We start from the raw sequence: 14041 nt of genomic DNA, 5'->3' as shown, positions 1-14041 counted from the left end.
AAAACAAATAATGAGAAATATGAAAATACCATTTTATTGGACTAATCCCCGTAAGCTCGGTTCTCATCCCAAAACAAATAATGAGAAATATGAAAATACCATTTTATTGGACTAATCCCCGTAAGCTCGGTTCTCATCCCCACAAACCACCTGATTCCATCCACACAAGCCTTGAATTGTTTTATATTGAACTTATTATATTAAAGTGTAAAAAGAAACAATATTCTGTACAATTGTCAATTTATAAATCAGCGTCTTCTCCCCACTCTCTCTTCCCCATTTCCCTTCAGCGTCCTCAGCCCACTCTCTCTCCACTTTCCTTCAGCGCACGCACATAAAAACAAGCAAGTAATTTTATATCATTTTCATTCTATTCATTCATAGAAATTAAAGTCTAAATAATGCCAGTCACATAACAAAACATGATTTTACAAAAATAATTCCCTGCAGTCAAGCCTGCAAGGATTACTAGATGTCTTTCAGCAGCTCCCCTCCCTCCCTCCCCGTTACCTTCATGGCCAAGTCAAAATGATCTACCAACAATAAAATTTTAAAAACACAAAGCACACTGTACGCAGAGAAAATGTTAATTATCATTTATATTCCGCGGGTTTTCAAAGAGGTCAAGGCAGATGACTTTATGCAATGTCACCTCAGTAACAACTATACAAAAATAGACAAATATACCCCCCTCCCTTTTTATTAAACCGCGATAGTGTTTTTTAGTGCAGGGAGCTGCGCTGAATGCCCCACGCTGCTCTCGACGCTCCCTGCGCTAAAAACTGCTATTGCAGTTTAGTAAAAGGGGCCCATAGTGCAAAATATAGACAGCATATATAAATTCTCAAAACAGACACATTTTGATCACTAAATTGAAAATAAAATCATTTTTCCTACCTTTGTTTGGTAATTTCATCAGTCTCTGGTTGCACTTTATTCTTCTGACTGTGCATCCAATATTTGTTCCTTTCTTTCAGCCTCCTGTATGCTTCCTCTCCTCCAGACTTCATTCCCTCCCCCAACTTTTTCTTTGTTTCATCCTGTCCCCTTCTTTCTTTCTCTCTCCATGCCCCCTTTCTTTCTTTCTGGATCCCTGTCCCCCCCTTGCTTTCTTTCTGGCTCCCTGGCTCCCCCCCTTTATTTCTTTCTCCCTTCCCTCCCCCATGCCACCGCCGCTACCACCACCATGCTGCCACCACCGCCGGGGAAAGGCTGCCACTGGCCATCGGAAACAGGCCGGCGCCGAATTCGCCCTCCTTCTTTTCCCACGGGCCGACCAACTCTGGCTGCCTGACATCAATTCTAACGTCGGAGAGGACGTTCCGGGCCAGCCAGGCAGCGATTGGCTGGCCCAGAACGTCCTCTCCGACATCAGAATTGACGTTGGATGGCTAGAGTTGCTCGGCTCGGGGAAAAGAAGCAGCAGGGAGGGAGAATTTGGCGCCGGCTTCTTTCTTTCCCCGGCGGCAGCCTATTCCCCGGCCAGATGAACACCCCCTTGGGCCTTGCACCTGGGGCGGACCTCCCCCCCGCCCCCCCTTGGTACGCCACTGACAAGTGGAGAGCTCCATCTTCCCCACGGCCAAAAAAAATTTCCACGAGGTCAATCAAAAGTCAAACAAATGATGATTTTTGCTTGTGATCATGAGGGCATCGGCATCACAGACAAAGTTCCATGTGGAAGAAGTGTCGCAGCAGTGTATTATTGTGATTTTTTGCAAATAATGCGCAGAAAAATGCACAAAACCCGACCTCAGTTGCTCTTGGCTGGGCCACTCATTCTTCACGACAACACTCGCCCGCACATAGGGAATGTCATTGAAAAACTATGCGAATATGGCTGGGAGGTGTTAACTCATGCTCCCTACAGTACAGACATGAGACCACCAGACTTCGACTTTTTCCAAAGTTGAAACAATCTATGCGTGGACATTGTTTTGCATCTCTGAGAGAGCTTTCTTCCACTGGTACCCGAGCCATTCGGCAACTGAACTAAAATGGTGTCTTGGATGGAATAATGAAGCTTCCTGGATGTTGGGACTCGGTCATTGCAAAGCAGGGAGACTATATTGAAGGATTGTAAAGAATACTTGAAAAAAAAAATAAAACATGTAAATTTTAAAAAAGAGTGTGCATTATTTATGAAATGATCCTCGTAGATAAAAATGGAAATTATTATAAAAAGTTATAGAGGTAGGAACTCCTTTTTCTTTCCTACCTTATACATGGAATAAGCAGACCTACAACACACCACATGACATCAGTATAGCAATTTTTTTTTTAAATGCCACTAGCTTGACGCCCCCCCTTTGAAAATCAAATCGCGTCATATCCCTGAAATTCCATCTGACCCTAAAAGCTCCTCATCCCAATGAGAAAACAAAGGCATCTCTGCTAGCTGCAAATGATGTGGAGGGTTCAAACCCACGCTGCTCCTTGTGATCCTGGGCAAATCACTTAATCCCTTCATTGTCCCACTGGGACACACAGGGAAAAATGCTCGAGTACCTGAATAAAATGCAGGTAAATTGTTCTGGGCTCCCATGGGAGAACAGTATAGAAAATTGAATAAATAACTCATAACAGGCTTTGACAGGAAACCTTACACCCATGCATGACTCATAATTCAGCAGCAGGGAATGAAGCAGATATCAAGGAGTTTCTTTAAAACTTTCACTCGCCATTAACAGGATGTTTGGTCCTGTTTTCTCTGAATGGGTATTTAATGGAAATAAAGCCCCCCTCCCGGCCTGCCCAATTGCTTCCATCTACCAGTGCCACAGATTCCAGTCTGCCCAAGATAAACTCATAAAACCTGGTGGTCTGAATCGCAAGAAGTTATCTTTTTGACGCCCCAGCTATGATGCGTTTGCTTGCAAGTCACGCAGTTATGCCATTCCAGCACTAGTATCGACTAGGATTCAATCTGAACCAGCTTACATCGGGTCCCCTGAAGCAGGGAACGAAACGGGGCCACTTTGGGACCCCCTACTCCTGTTTAACAGCTAAGTGGATTTTTTTTCATCAAGTATGCAGTGACGTTTGAATGATACAGTGGTACCTCGGTTTACGAGTGCACCAGTTTGCGAGTGTTTTGCAAGACGAGCAAAACATTTGCAAAATCAGTGCCTCGGAAACCGAGCATGGCTCGATTTACAAGCACCCCCCCCTGCGATCCGGCACTCCCCCTGCCTCGAACCGGCACCCCCCCCGCCACAATCCGACCCCCCGCCACGATTGGGCACCCCCCGCCACGATCCGATCCCCCGCCACGATCTGACCCCCCCCCACCACAATTGGGCACCCCCCCGCCGCTTCTTACCCTCATCTGGGCACTCTTGAAAATCAGCCTCCTTGTCTGCTGGGCCTTGAGCATCTGAGCATGCTCAAGGCTTGCGAGTTCACGTTCTGAACGTGAACGTGAATTCGCAGGCCTTGAGCATGCTCAGATGCTCAAGGCCCAGCAGACGAGGAGGCCGATCTTCAAGAGTGCCCAGATGAGGGTAAGAAGCGGCGGGGGGTGCCCAATTGTGTCGGGGGGGGGGGTCGGATTGTGGCGGGGGGGTGCCCAATCGTGTTGGGGGGGTCGGATCGTGGCGGGGGGGGGTGCCGATTCAAGGCAGGGGGGGTGCCGGATTGCAGGGGGGGGCCTTCGAGGGGAGCTATGCCGGTTCTCGAGGGGGGGGGGGGGGGAACGCATCAAAGCGAGTTTCCATTATTTCCTATAGGGAAACTCGCTTTGATAAACGAGCATTTTGGATTACGAGCATGCTCCTGGAACGGATTATGCTCGTAATTCAAGGTACCACTGTATTAACAACAAGAACAAACCAGTTATTTTGAACTTTTGAAACAGTTTGAACTTTTTAGCCTTTCCAGGTCGTGATCAAAAAAGATTTTTATAGAATAACAATGACTGGAAGGTAAACTCTTTACCCAAGGGAGGTTTTGTAGCCTTCCTTTCAGAGTTTCACATCTCTGAGTACTTTTATACAATATTTCTTGATCACCCTTTAAAGGCTTGTCTTATTTACATGGTCAGTTATATGCCTTTTGGATTTTGCAAGATAAACTCATAGCTTAAGGTATGATGCGATACTACATACGCATACTTGATCTTGATTTGGCCATGCCATTTTCAGGGCACAGACTATAGAAATCTGCCCAACACTGGCCTTATTCCACAATTACTGACGCTGTCATCGAAGCCCCACTCCAGCCTATCCAGATCTGTCCAGCCATGAACAGAGCACAAACCGGCACTGGCACTGGCTTCATTTTCCAATTAATGGAGTTTCCATCTAAGCCTACAAAACGACAGCGTCAAACTCCTGTCCATAGATGCGCCTACATCTACATGGCACCGTCATGTGACTGATACATGATCGGTGACACTTTTCTGAGCGGCTGCCGCCAATGGTGAAGTTTAAAGAATCCGGCCCATAGAGAAGGGAGGAAAGACAGACTGAAAAATGGAAGGAAAGAAAGGAGAATGCGATGGGAAGAGTAAAGAAAACCAAATTAAAAAGGCTCATACATAGTATTTCTGAATGTCAATATAAGAACATAAGAATAGCCTTACTGGGTCAGACTAATGGTCCATCTAGCACAGTATCCCGTCTTCATGGAAGCCAATCCAAGTCACAAGCACCTGATAAAAATCCAAATAGTAGTAGCATTCCAAAGCTAAGATTGTGATGTCATAATGCCTCATTCTACCAATGCCTACGAGCCAACATCATCAGTGATGTCACAATGGCTTGATTGTCCTAGACTTGGCTCACATAAGAACAACCTTACTGGGTCAGACCGTCTAGCCCAGTAGCCCGTCCTCATGGTGGCCAATCAGGGTCACTAGTACCTGGCAAAAATCTAAAGAGTAGCGACATAACCATTATGTTTTTGTCCCTCAAACTAGGTCGACTGATGCAGGAGCAAAGGAGGGTACCAATTTAGAATCAATTAATTTGACTAATTTCCTGGAATTCTCTAAAGAGGATATTACTACAAGGGGAACCCTTCAGGTAACCCTCTTGACTGAACAGAAAAAAATTAATAAATTGAAACTGCGTAGTTTTAAGAAAATGTTGACGAAATACTCTTCTGTAAGATGAAATATGGGACTTGACTTCTAGTTTTTTGGTGTGAGGCGCTGGTAGCCTCTTTGTAATTCTAGGAAGTTTTATTGATGTTCGATTTGTTGTATTGTATGTGATTTTGTTTGTGTACGTACTCTATTGTGACCTGCCTTGAGAAAGGTGGAGTAAATAAATACAAATATTTCTGAAAAAATGATGTTCGGTTTTGTGGTCATCCAGTCTGGATTTTTCCAGATGTGGCTAGGACCACACAGCTGTGTTGAAAAGAATTTCTGAAATTGAAAGACAGGGTAACAGCATTGAGAGGAGCTTTTTTCTCTCTCGTTTCCCTATAAATGTGTGATAACATTGATCCTACCCAGCTTGAAAGGTTACAGAATGGAAAAGGAGTTTCTGTTGACGGGTAATGTGAGTGGATAGAGTAACTTAGAAAACTGTTTGGTGACGATGGGGGTGGGGATGGGTCTAAATTTTTAAATTTAAATTTCTTTTATTATATTTCAGCTTACTTTTCCCCCCAATGAACTATTATTTGTGTGAAATATGATTATTATAAATGCAAATTAAAGAGAAGGCTTATATAATAATAATAATAACTTTATTCTTCTATACCGCCATAGTTGAGAAGACTTCTAGGCAGTTCACATCGAAGAAGGCTGGACAATCAGCGAATTACAGAATGCAAGAAGAGGGGGTACAGCTTATTACATAAGAAATAGATAAGAGGACAACATATAGCATACTTTCTCCATGGCAATTTCTCTCTCACCCTTTTTCTACTGCAAGCTTGCCACAGGTTCTGATCCAGCGTTGTTCCTATTTGTTCCTGTGCTGTATGCCTTAAAGTTCCTCTTCCACTGGTCCGTTTGGGCCTGTGACTGCATTCAGGTTTCTCAGTCAAGAATGTAATACTCCCCCACCCCACTCCCTACTTTCCCCGATTTATAATAGATTCTCTGTTAACAACAACAAAAAAACTTTTCCAGATCTGCCCAAATGAAGTGCAAAGCTTTCCTAAGCATACAACATATGCTTGATTTGGGTACAACTATGAAATTTCCTGAGGTTACAATTTTCCTTTTTAAAAGAGAGGAAATGCTTGGTTTTCAATGTACCAGGACTGCTTGAGGGTTTTGATTAGTAAGCAATATGGCTTACACTGTTGCTTTGGCAACTCTCCACCTTATTTCTCTCTGTCATTTCATTGCTCCTTTGTTTCTGGTTGTTATACAAGCTCTTCCTTTACCAATTTAGGGATTTAAAATTGCTGAAGGTTGAACTTTTTCTTATTAGTTTGTTATTGCTTTCCAGTGTCCGTCAGATGTATTGCCTGGTGTATTTGTAAAAATGAATTTTTTTTAAAAGTTAACATCTGGTACACATCTTTCTGAAAGAAATCAAAGCGGCTATGTTACTTGAAGCCCAAAGGATGAAGTTACGACTGTCTTATTTTGGTCACACCATCAGAAGAGAGAGATCACTAGAGAAGGACAACATGCTTGGGACGATCGAAGGAACCAGGCAAAGAGGGCGACCTGCAATCAGATGGCTGGCCACGCTGAAAATGACCTCCTTTCTTGTAAGAAATCGATTTCAAACTACTTTACCTGACTACATAAAGGGCTCCTTTTACTAAGGTGCGCTAGCGTTTTTAGCGCACGCTAACCCCGCACTACGCGGCTAGAACTAACATCAGCTCAATGCTGGCGTTAGCGTCTAGTGCGAGCGGCATTGTAGCGCACGCTATTCCACGCGTTAAAGCCCTAACACAGCTTATTAAAAGGAGCCCAAAGCCTATTATTTAAGCACTAGTATTTTAGCCCGTTACATTAACGGGTGCTAGAAGTCTGTCCGGCTCCTTTAGTCCCTTGCCCCCCCCTCCTTCCCTTCCCGCGGTCCCGACAAACCTGCCGACTCTAGTAGCGTCTGCAGCACTCTACACACGCTGCTTCGTGGCCTTCTACTGTCCTGATTTACTCTGGCACGTCTCTGATGACATCATCAGAGACGCAGCAGGGTAAATCAGGGCAGTAGAAGGCCCCGAAGCAGCGTGTGTAGAGAGCTGCAGACAGGTTTGGAGTCAGGACTGTGGGAAGGGAAGGGGGGGTCGGTCAGATGTTGGGAAGGGATGGGAGGGTTCAGACCGCGAAAAACTTACTGTTTTTTTGCCGTGAGAGAGCAGGGAGTCCAGCGCTGGCGGCCAGTCCTGCCGCGAGTGTAGTTAGGTGCTGTAAGGCTGGGGACTCGCGCGTGCATACTCCTGCTGCCATAAACTTACATCTCGCGGATCAGGGAAAATGGAACACGCAGGTAGGAGTGCGCATGCGTGGCTAGGGTTTTATTATATAGGATACCTTCTCAAACAGTCTTCTCAAACAGTCTTCATCTCTCAAGCCTTCTCTCTCTCTCTATCACAGACACACAGAGATCTAATACCAATATAAGCGCACACACAACAAACCTACTCATGCAGAGGCACATATGCATTGACACACAAAACACATGTATACATATGAACAGAAAAAAATGGATAAGGACATATAAAAGCAGAGATATACATGGTCAAGTCACATTATTATGACTATCTACCTCTGATGTCAGGGATGCACAGCCAATGAACGAATGCATGTGTCATGCAAAGACTTTGTGGGTACATAAGGTGGGATGTCAGCAAGCTGCCAATATAGCAACCGTGGCTGTCATGGCAAAAAAGCCCCATGATTTATCAGACACTGAAAAAGGCATGATAATCAGCTACTGGGCCAAGGGGCAGCAGCATTTCAGAAACAGTGGAGTTTGTGAACTATTCATGGCCTTCTGTTGTTAAAGTGTACTTTGAGTGGACAAATGGAACCTTTTCAACAACCCAACTTGTTAACTATGGGACACCATGAGCCATCGATGCGAGAGGTGAAGGTCAACTGTGCAGGTTGGTGTGGGCCGATCAGCACGCTACTATGGAGCAATTCATCATCCAAACGAACCAGGGAGATTCCAGATGTGTGTCCAAAACGACCGTGCAGTGAACCCTGTTGTGAATGGGGTGCCAGAGCAGACTGCAACCATGCTCATAAGGGTTCACTGCAAAAAATGGCTGCAATTTGCACAAGAGTACCGACAGTGGACTTGCACCGACTGGCAGAGGGCTGCCTTCTCCATTGAGTCATGTTTTTAGCTCCATTGAACACATGGACGTTAGCGTGTCAGGCGTGAAACCACCGAGAACAAACACTGTTGGATGTACACAAGCTCGTGGCGGCAGCGTTATGGGCTGGGCAATGTTTTCATGGTATGGTCTGGGTCCCTTAATACCTCTGGAAGACATTCTCAACCGATATGGGTATCTCTCCACCCTTGCCGATGAAGTACACTTGTACATGTTGGTGGTCTTCCCTTGGCCGATGGGATCTTTCAACAGGACAATGTGACCTGTCATACCACCAGAACTGTTCGCAAGTGGTTCGCACAGATGAACCAAGACTTATTTATTTATTTTGATTTTTATCCTATCCTCCCAAAAAGCTCAGAACAGGTTACAAGACGACAGTCACAAGGACATGACTAGATACAAACAGGAAGTACATAGGAGGCAGCATATAGGGCAGGAGACTATTTGTTGATGTCATTTTGAACAGAAAAGGAGTCTCTTTGTTGATGTCATTTTGAACAGAAAAGGAGTCTCTTTGTTGATGTCATTTTGAACAGAAAAGGAGTCTCTTTGTTGATGTCATTTTGAACAGAAAAGGAGTCTCTTTGTTGATGTCATTTTGAACAGAAAAAGAGTGTGTCTTCACTGCTCTTCGGAAAGCCATCAGTGAGTCTAATCTTCTGATTTGTGTGGGCAGCTGGTTCAATAGTCGAGGGATAAAGTGGCTTTAGGAGCGTTTGCTACTTCCCCGGCCTATGAATTTCCCAGACCTTAACCCAATCAAGCATATTTGGGACCACCTCGATCGACATGTTCGACGACTGAATCCACCACCACGCACCTGTCAGCAATTGTCGGACACACTGCAGTCTGCATGACTCCAGATACCTCAAGCAACCATCCAGCATCTTATTGTGTTTGGCTGCCAGAGGTGGTTATTCTGCATGTTAGCAGGCGGTCATAATAATGTGACTTGACGTGTATATACACACAGACAAATATAGACACATGCAAAGAGGTTAGAAAGAATATTAAAATATTAATGAAAAAGGCTATGAAATGTGAGTGTAATTGTGAGAATGACTATCTTTAAATAACATCAAAACATTTTACATTTAGGACTTTTAAGTAGGCAAGACCTTCAATCCTTTTTTTTTTTTAATCTTCCATGCACTGGCTGCCCATTCAAAAACGCTGCACCTTCAAGGCCCTGCCCCTCGCTTTCAAAACCTTCCATGAAACGATTCCGTACTACATGAAAACTAAACTACAAATCTACTTCCCAAAATGACCACTGAGGTCCCAAGGAGAAAAATGACTGACCATACCTTCTGGCCGCTCCCTCAAAACTGAAACTGCCCGCAAACGCTCCTACTCGCATTTCATACCCAAACTTTGGCACACAATCCCTCCATCTGTCAGATCACTAGATGGACTCTGGAACTTCAGGAAGGCCGTGAAAACCTTCCTCTTTACTAACCCAGCGCCTTAGTCATTCACCCTGAAATGCCACCCAGTCAACGCACCTATGTCACTTAATCTCACCAGATGCTACTTAGTACATATGTTTTATTATCATGTCTATATTGTAATTTATGTAAACTATGTCATCTCTGCGCTGTCTGGATTATTATGGATGTACTTTGTAACCTGTTCTGGGCTCCTTTGGGAGGATGGGCTAAAAAATTGAATAAATAAATAAATAAAACATTGCAATACAATTAATTGAACATAAAATACTGCATAAAATGCACTATTAACTACACAAGTAATACACAAAACAATCATTTTCTCTCATTCTGCTCCCAATTATTAATACAATAAGACATTTGATGTGATTACAATATTATAATTAAGTAATTTAAATCCTCAAAGTACATTTCCCTCCCCCCACCCTGGATGTGTAAGGAAATCTAAGAAAAGGAGATACACATGACCCTTATTGTGAGGTAACAAATGTAGTCAATGGGCTCCACACTTTATTAAATGAACTACTAAACCCTATACATTCCGCATTCATTCTCTCATATTTATATGTGGTATCTTCAATCCTTAATATGAACTGTGATATTGTATTTTAAAACATAGTTTAGAAAATGATTGAAAAGTTTTTCATTCTTACCGCTTCACTGGTCTTTTTAGTTGACTTCTTTTTCTTCCAGCCGTCTTTCCAAAGAGACTCTATTGCCACATAGCTTTGCAAGCCCCAGTCATACAACGTTGAGCTTGTTCCCTTTGGATTAAAAACGGCCACGAAAAAAAGCTCAATTTAGTTTAATGACCGGTACTAACTTTCTAAGATCAACCAAAACACAATCTCCATAGCTTTAATTCAAAAATGATTACTTCTGCAAGTAATTTAATTTAAACACAGACAAAAACCATTTACACCATGATACTGACAACTCTAACCATGATTTTATGGATTCCCAACAGTTACTCTTAAGAAAGATTCTCAAGAGTGCACTGGAGTTCCAGGGCTTGGTTTTAATATTTGCAGTGCTGCTTTCAATTAGTGGACGATGATGGAAGGATTAAGTCCTTTGTTCAGTTGTGGGAAGAATTTGATCTCCCGCCCACTGATTATTTTGCATATATGCAATTTCAACATAACCTTAATTCTCTACCCTCTGGTTCTTTAACAGTTTCTTGTCAGGAGTTGTTGTCTACGGCCTTTACTATTGGCTAATTCCATCATCGTCATTTGAAAGATGAGTCCTCCTTGTTTGATCATTCTAGATTAAGGCTCAGGGCCTTGTTGTAGACCTGTCTGATGATGTGATTTTACAAGCTGTTCGCAGGTTGCCTGCCTTTCGTAAATAGACTACTTTTTGGGAACAACATTATAAGCTGGTCCTTCGTTTGTACATTTCTCCTAAGAGGGCTTATCTCTTTGGGTTTCGTGAGTCAGCTGCCTGTCTTCGATGTCAGGCCCCTAGGGACATATGTTCTGGACTTGCCCCACCATTCGTTCCTTTTGGGATGCCATATTTCTCTTTGTGGAACGCATTTGGAACATTACTATCCAACTTTCTCCCTCGGTTTTATCTGGAGCTGTCCCCCACTATTCCCCCCCATAAACGGGGGGCTGCTGCATTGTCTCTTGCATTGAAATGTTTCCTACTTAAATGGCTTGACGGGGAGGCGCTGGACTACTCTCTTTGGCGGTGCCGAATGATTACTCTCCTGATGTGGGAACGACGGGATGTGCTGGATTTTTCCTCTCTCCCAGGATGCTCTTTTCAGAGCACTTGGGAACCTTTTTGGACCACTATGACTCCCTTGGTACGTAGCCGCTTGCTTAATTGTTAATATCTTTTTCTATATTGTTGTCTTCCTTTTATGTATGCCTCTGTATTTTTGTACTGTACTACAGTTCATCCTAGGGGTTGTACCTGGAAGGAGGACCAGGGGTGGGGTGGGTAGGGGGGATTGTTTGGGAGGATGGGTTGTCGGATGTTGTGGGTTCTTTGATATACATTGAGCTTGTCTTGATATCTTTTGTGCTGTTGCTTGTTTTCCATGTTGAGCTCAATAAAATATATTTGATCATATTTGCAGTGCTGACTTTTAATGTGTAGGATTGTTACTTGAGTTTTGGTGTTAGTGCTGGGTTTTATCTGGCAGCTTTGCCACATATATAACACCTCTACAGAAGCTCATGTAGTTTAGCGCCTATGCAGAGGCTCAGGTAGACCGCTCTGAATTGACTCCCCAGTCATTAGTAGCAAATAAACCTAAAACCAATAGCCTCAGGACTTATACTCTAAATCAGGGGTGTCAAAGTCCCTCCTCGAGGGCTGCAATCCAGTCGGGTTTTCAGGATTTCCCCAATGAATATGCAGGAGATCTATTAGCATATAATGAAAGCAGTGCATGCAAATAGATCTCATGCATATTCATTGGGGAAATCCTGAAAACCTGACTGGATTGCGGCCCTTGAGGAGGGACTTTGACACCCCTGTTCTAAATGGTTAGCTTCTATTTAACTACACTATTCTTATTAAAGCTATTCTCTGAAACACTTCAATTGATATTTTAATCAACATACTGTAATTATACATTTTTCTTTACATTTTTTATTGATGACTACATAGAAAACAGAATGTACAATAAAACAATACATTACACTATGCATCATCTAGTTTTTGTGCTTCCCTCCCAGCAACCCAGATCTGCCCCCCAAAGCCTCTCTCCCCCAAATAAAAGGCACCAGAGAAAAGCCCAAGACACTGACCGAGTAAACCAACCAAAGTACATCCTAAGCCAGGGCAACAGGGCAGCAGCAGTTAAAGCCATCATAATCGGGTGAGCTACAGCATCCTAACCCCCCATCCATCCCTCGAAAGTAGAAAAAGAAGATATTTCCAGGACCTGGGGTTCTGATGGGTCCCGGAAAAAGCTCACAGACAGGCAACAAAAGTAGCCTCTTTTTTACTTTTTTAATATGTTATTTTACTTTTAATTAATGCTTCATTAGAATTCTAATCTCCATAAGTTATCATAAATTATCCTCTATAATAAAACCCTAAGCGCGCATGCGCACTTAGGAGGCCATGATCCCTGCCGCTGTGCTGTGTGCTTCTGTAGCCACATTCCATTTGCGGCATGTGGGGAGGCTTGCGGCGTGTGCGCAGGGTGGTTTGCGGTGCGTTTCTCTCAGCAACAGCAGGAGTTTGTCGTGCGGGTGCTGCGAGGTGTCCCATGCTGGTAAGAAGTGGAGGGGGAGAGGGAAAGGGGGCTGCTTTGGGGGGAAGGGGTAGGCTGGAGGGCAGACAGCAATCATGCTTTGCTCTGGGAGGAGGGAAAACAGAAGGGGGCCACGGAGAGACAAGCAGGAATGGCAGGGACAGGGGGAGGTAAAACGAAGGGAGAAGGGCTGCAGCTGGACAGGGGGAGCATGGAAGAGGTGCTGCTGGACAGGGGGAGCAGTGAAGGAGTGATGCTGGACAGGGGGAGGTAAAAGGAAGGGAGAAGGCCTGCTGCTGGACAGGGGAGATGTAAAACGAAAGGAGAAGAGCTGCTGCTGGACAGGGGGAGCAGTGAAGGGGTGCTGCTGGACAGGGGAGGAGGTAAGAGGAAAGGAGAAGGCCTGCTGCTGGACAGGGGGGAGGTAAAACAAAGGGAGAAGGGCTGCTGCTGGACAGGGGGGGAGGTAAAAGGAAGGGAGAAGGCCTGCTGCTGGACAGGAGGGAGGTAAAATGAAGGGAAAAGGGCTGCTGCTGGACAGGGGGAGCAGTGAAGGAGTGCTGCTGGACAGGGGGGAGGTAAAAGGAAGGGAGAATGGCTGCTGCTGGACAGGGGGAGCAGGCAAGGCTGGTGGTGGACAGCCGAGGAAAGAGAGAGAGAGAGAGACAGAAAGAAAGACAGACAGACAGACAGACAGCGGCCAAGAAGAAAGACAGACACACACATCTATTCTAACACCCGTTAATGTAACAGGCTTAAAGACTAGTCATAAATAACTCTCCTGACAGTGTGAACTATAGGGCAGCCTTTCTTACGCCAAGTTGTGTGTAATTCAGTTGCTGGTAGGATCTGAGTTATGATGAACCCCAAGTTCTTGCCTTTTTACAAGTTTGGTTTAAAGGAAGTGAGACTGAAGCGGTGAACCTCATTGATATAGCTCCTGAGGACGCCAATCGGCGAAACACAGTCCTGTGTTGGACTGTAGCTTCCATGATTTGGAGAAGCGAGAAAAGAGGGGTATCCGGATGATCTGGAGTGGAATCGACGTCTGGCTGTTCCAGCATTTCAACATTTCAGTATTGTGAACGTTGGACAAGCAAAATCC

General features: G+C 44.3%; 1 protein-coding gene across 2 annotated transcripts in view; it reads right to left on the bottom strand.

The window, feature by feature from the left end:
* APOO (apolipoprotein O) overlaps positions 1-14041 on the bottom strand; it is a 101962-nt gene that overhangs the window by 19153 nt on the left and 68768 nt on the right. For both annotated transcript variants that reach the window (XM_033949269.1, XM_033949268.1), the window contains exon 7: positions 10370-10480. In XM_033949269.1, coding sequence (XP_033805160.1) covers positions 10370-10480 — 111 coding nt within the window. The remainder of the gene's footprint in view (positions 1-10369; positions 10481-14041) is intronic.

The sequence above is a fragment of the Geotrypetes seraphini genome, chromosome 6 (assembly GCF_902459505.1).
Source record: "Geotrypetes seraphini chromosome 6, aGeoSer1.1, whole genome shotgun sequence".
NCBI classification, from domain to species: Eukaryota; Metazoa; Chordata; class Amphibia; order Gymnophiona; family Dermophiidae; genus Geotrypetes; species Geotrypetes seraphini.
This window is presented reverse-complemented; position numbering and strand designations above follow the sequence as displayed.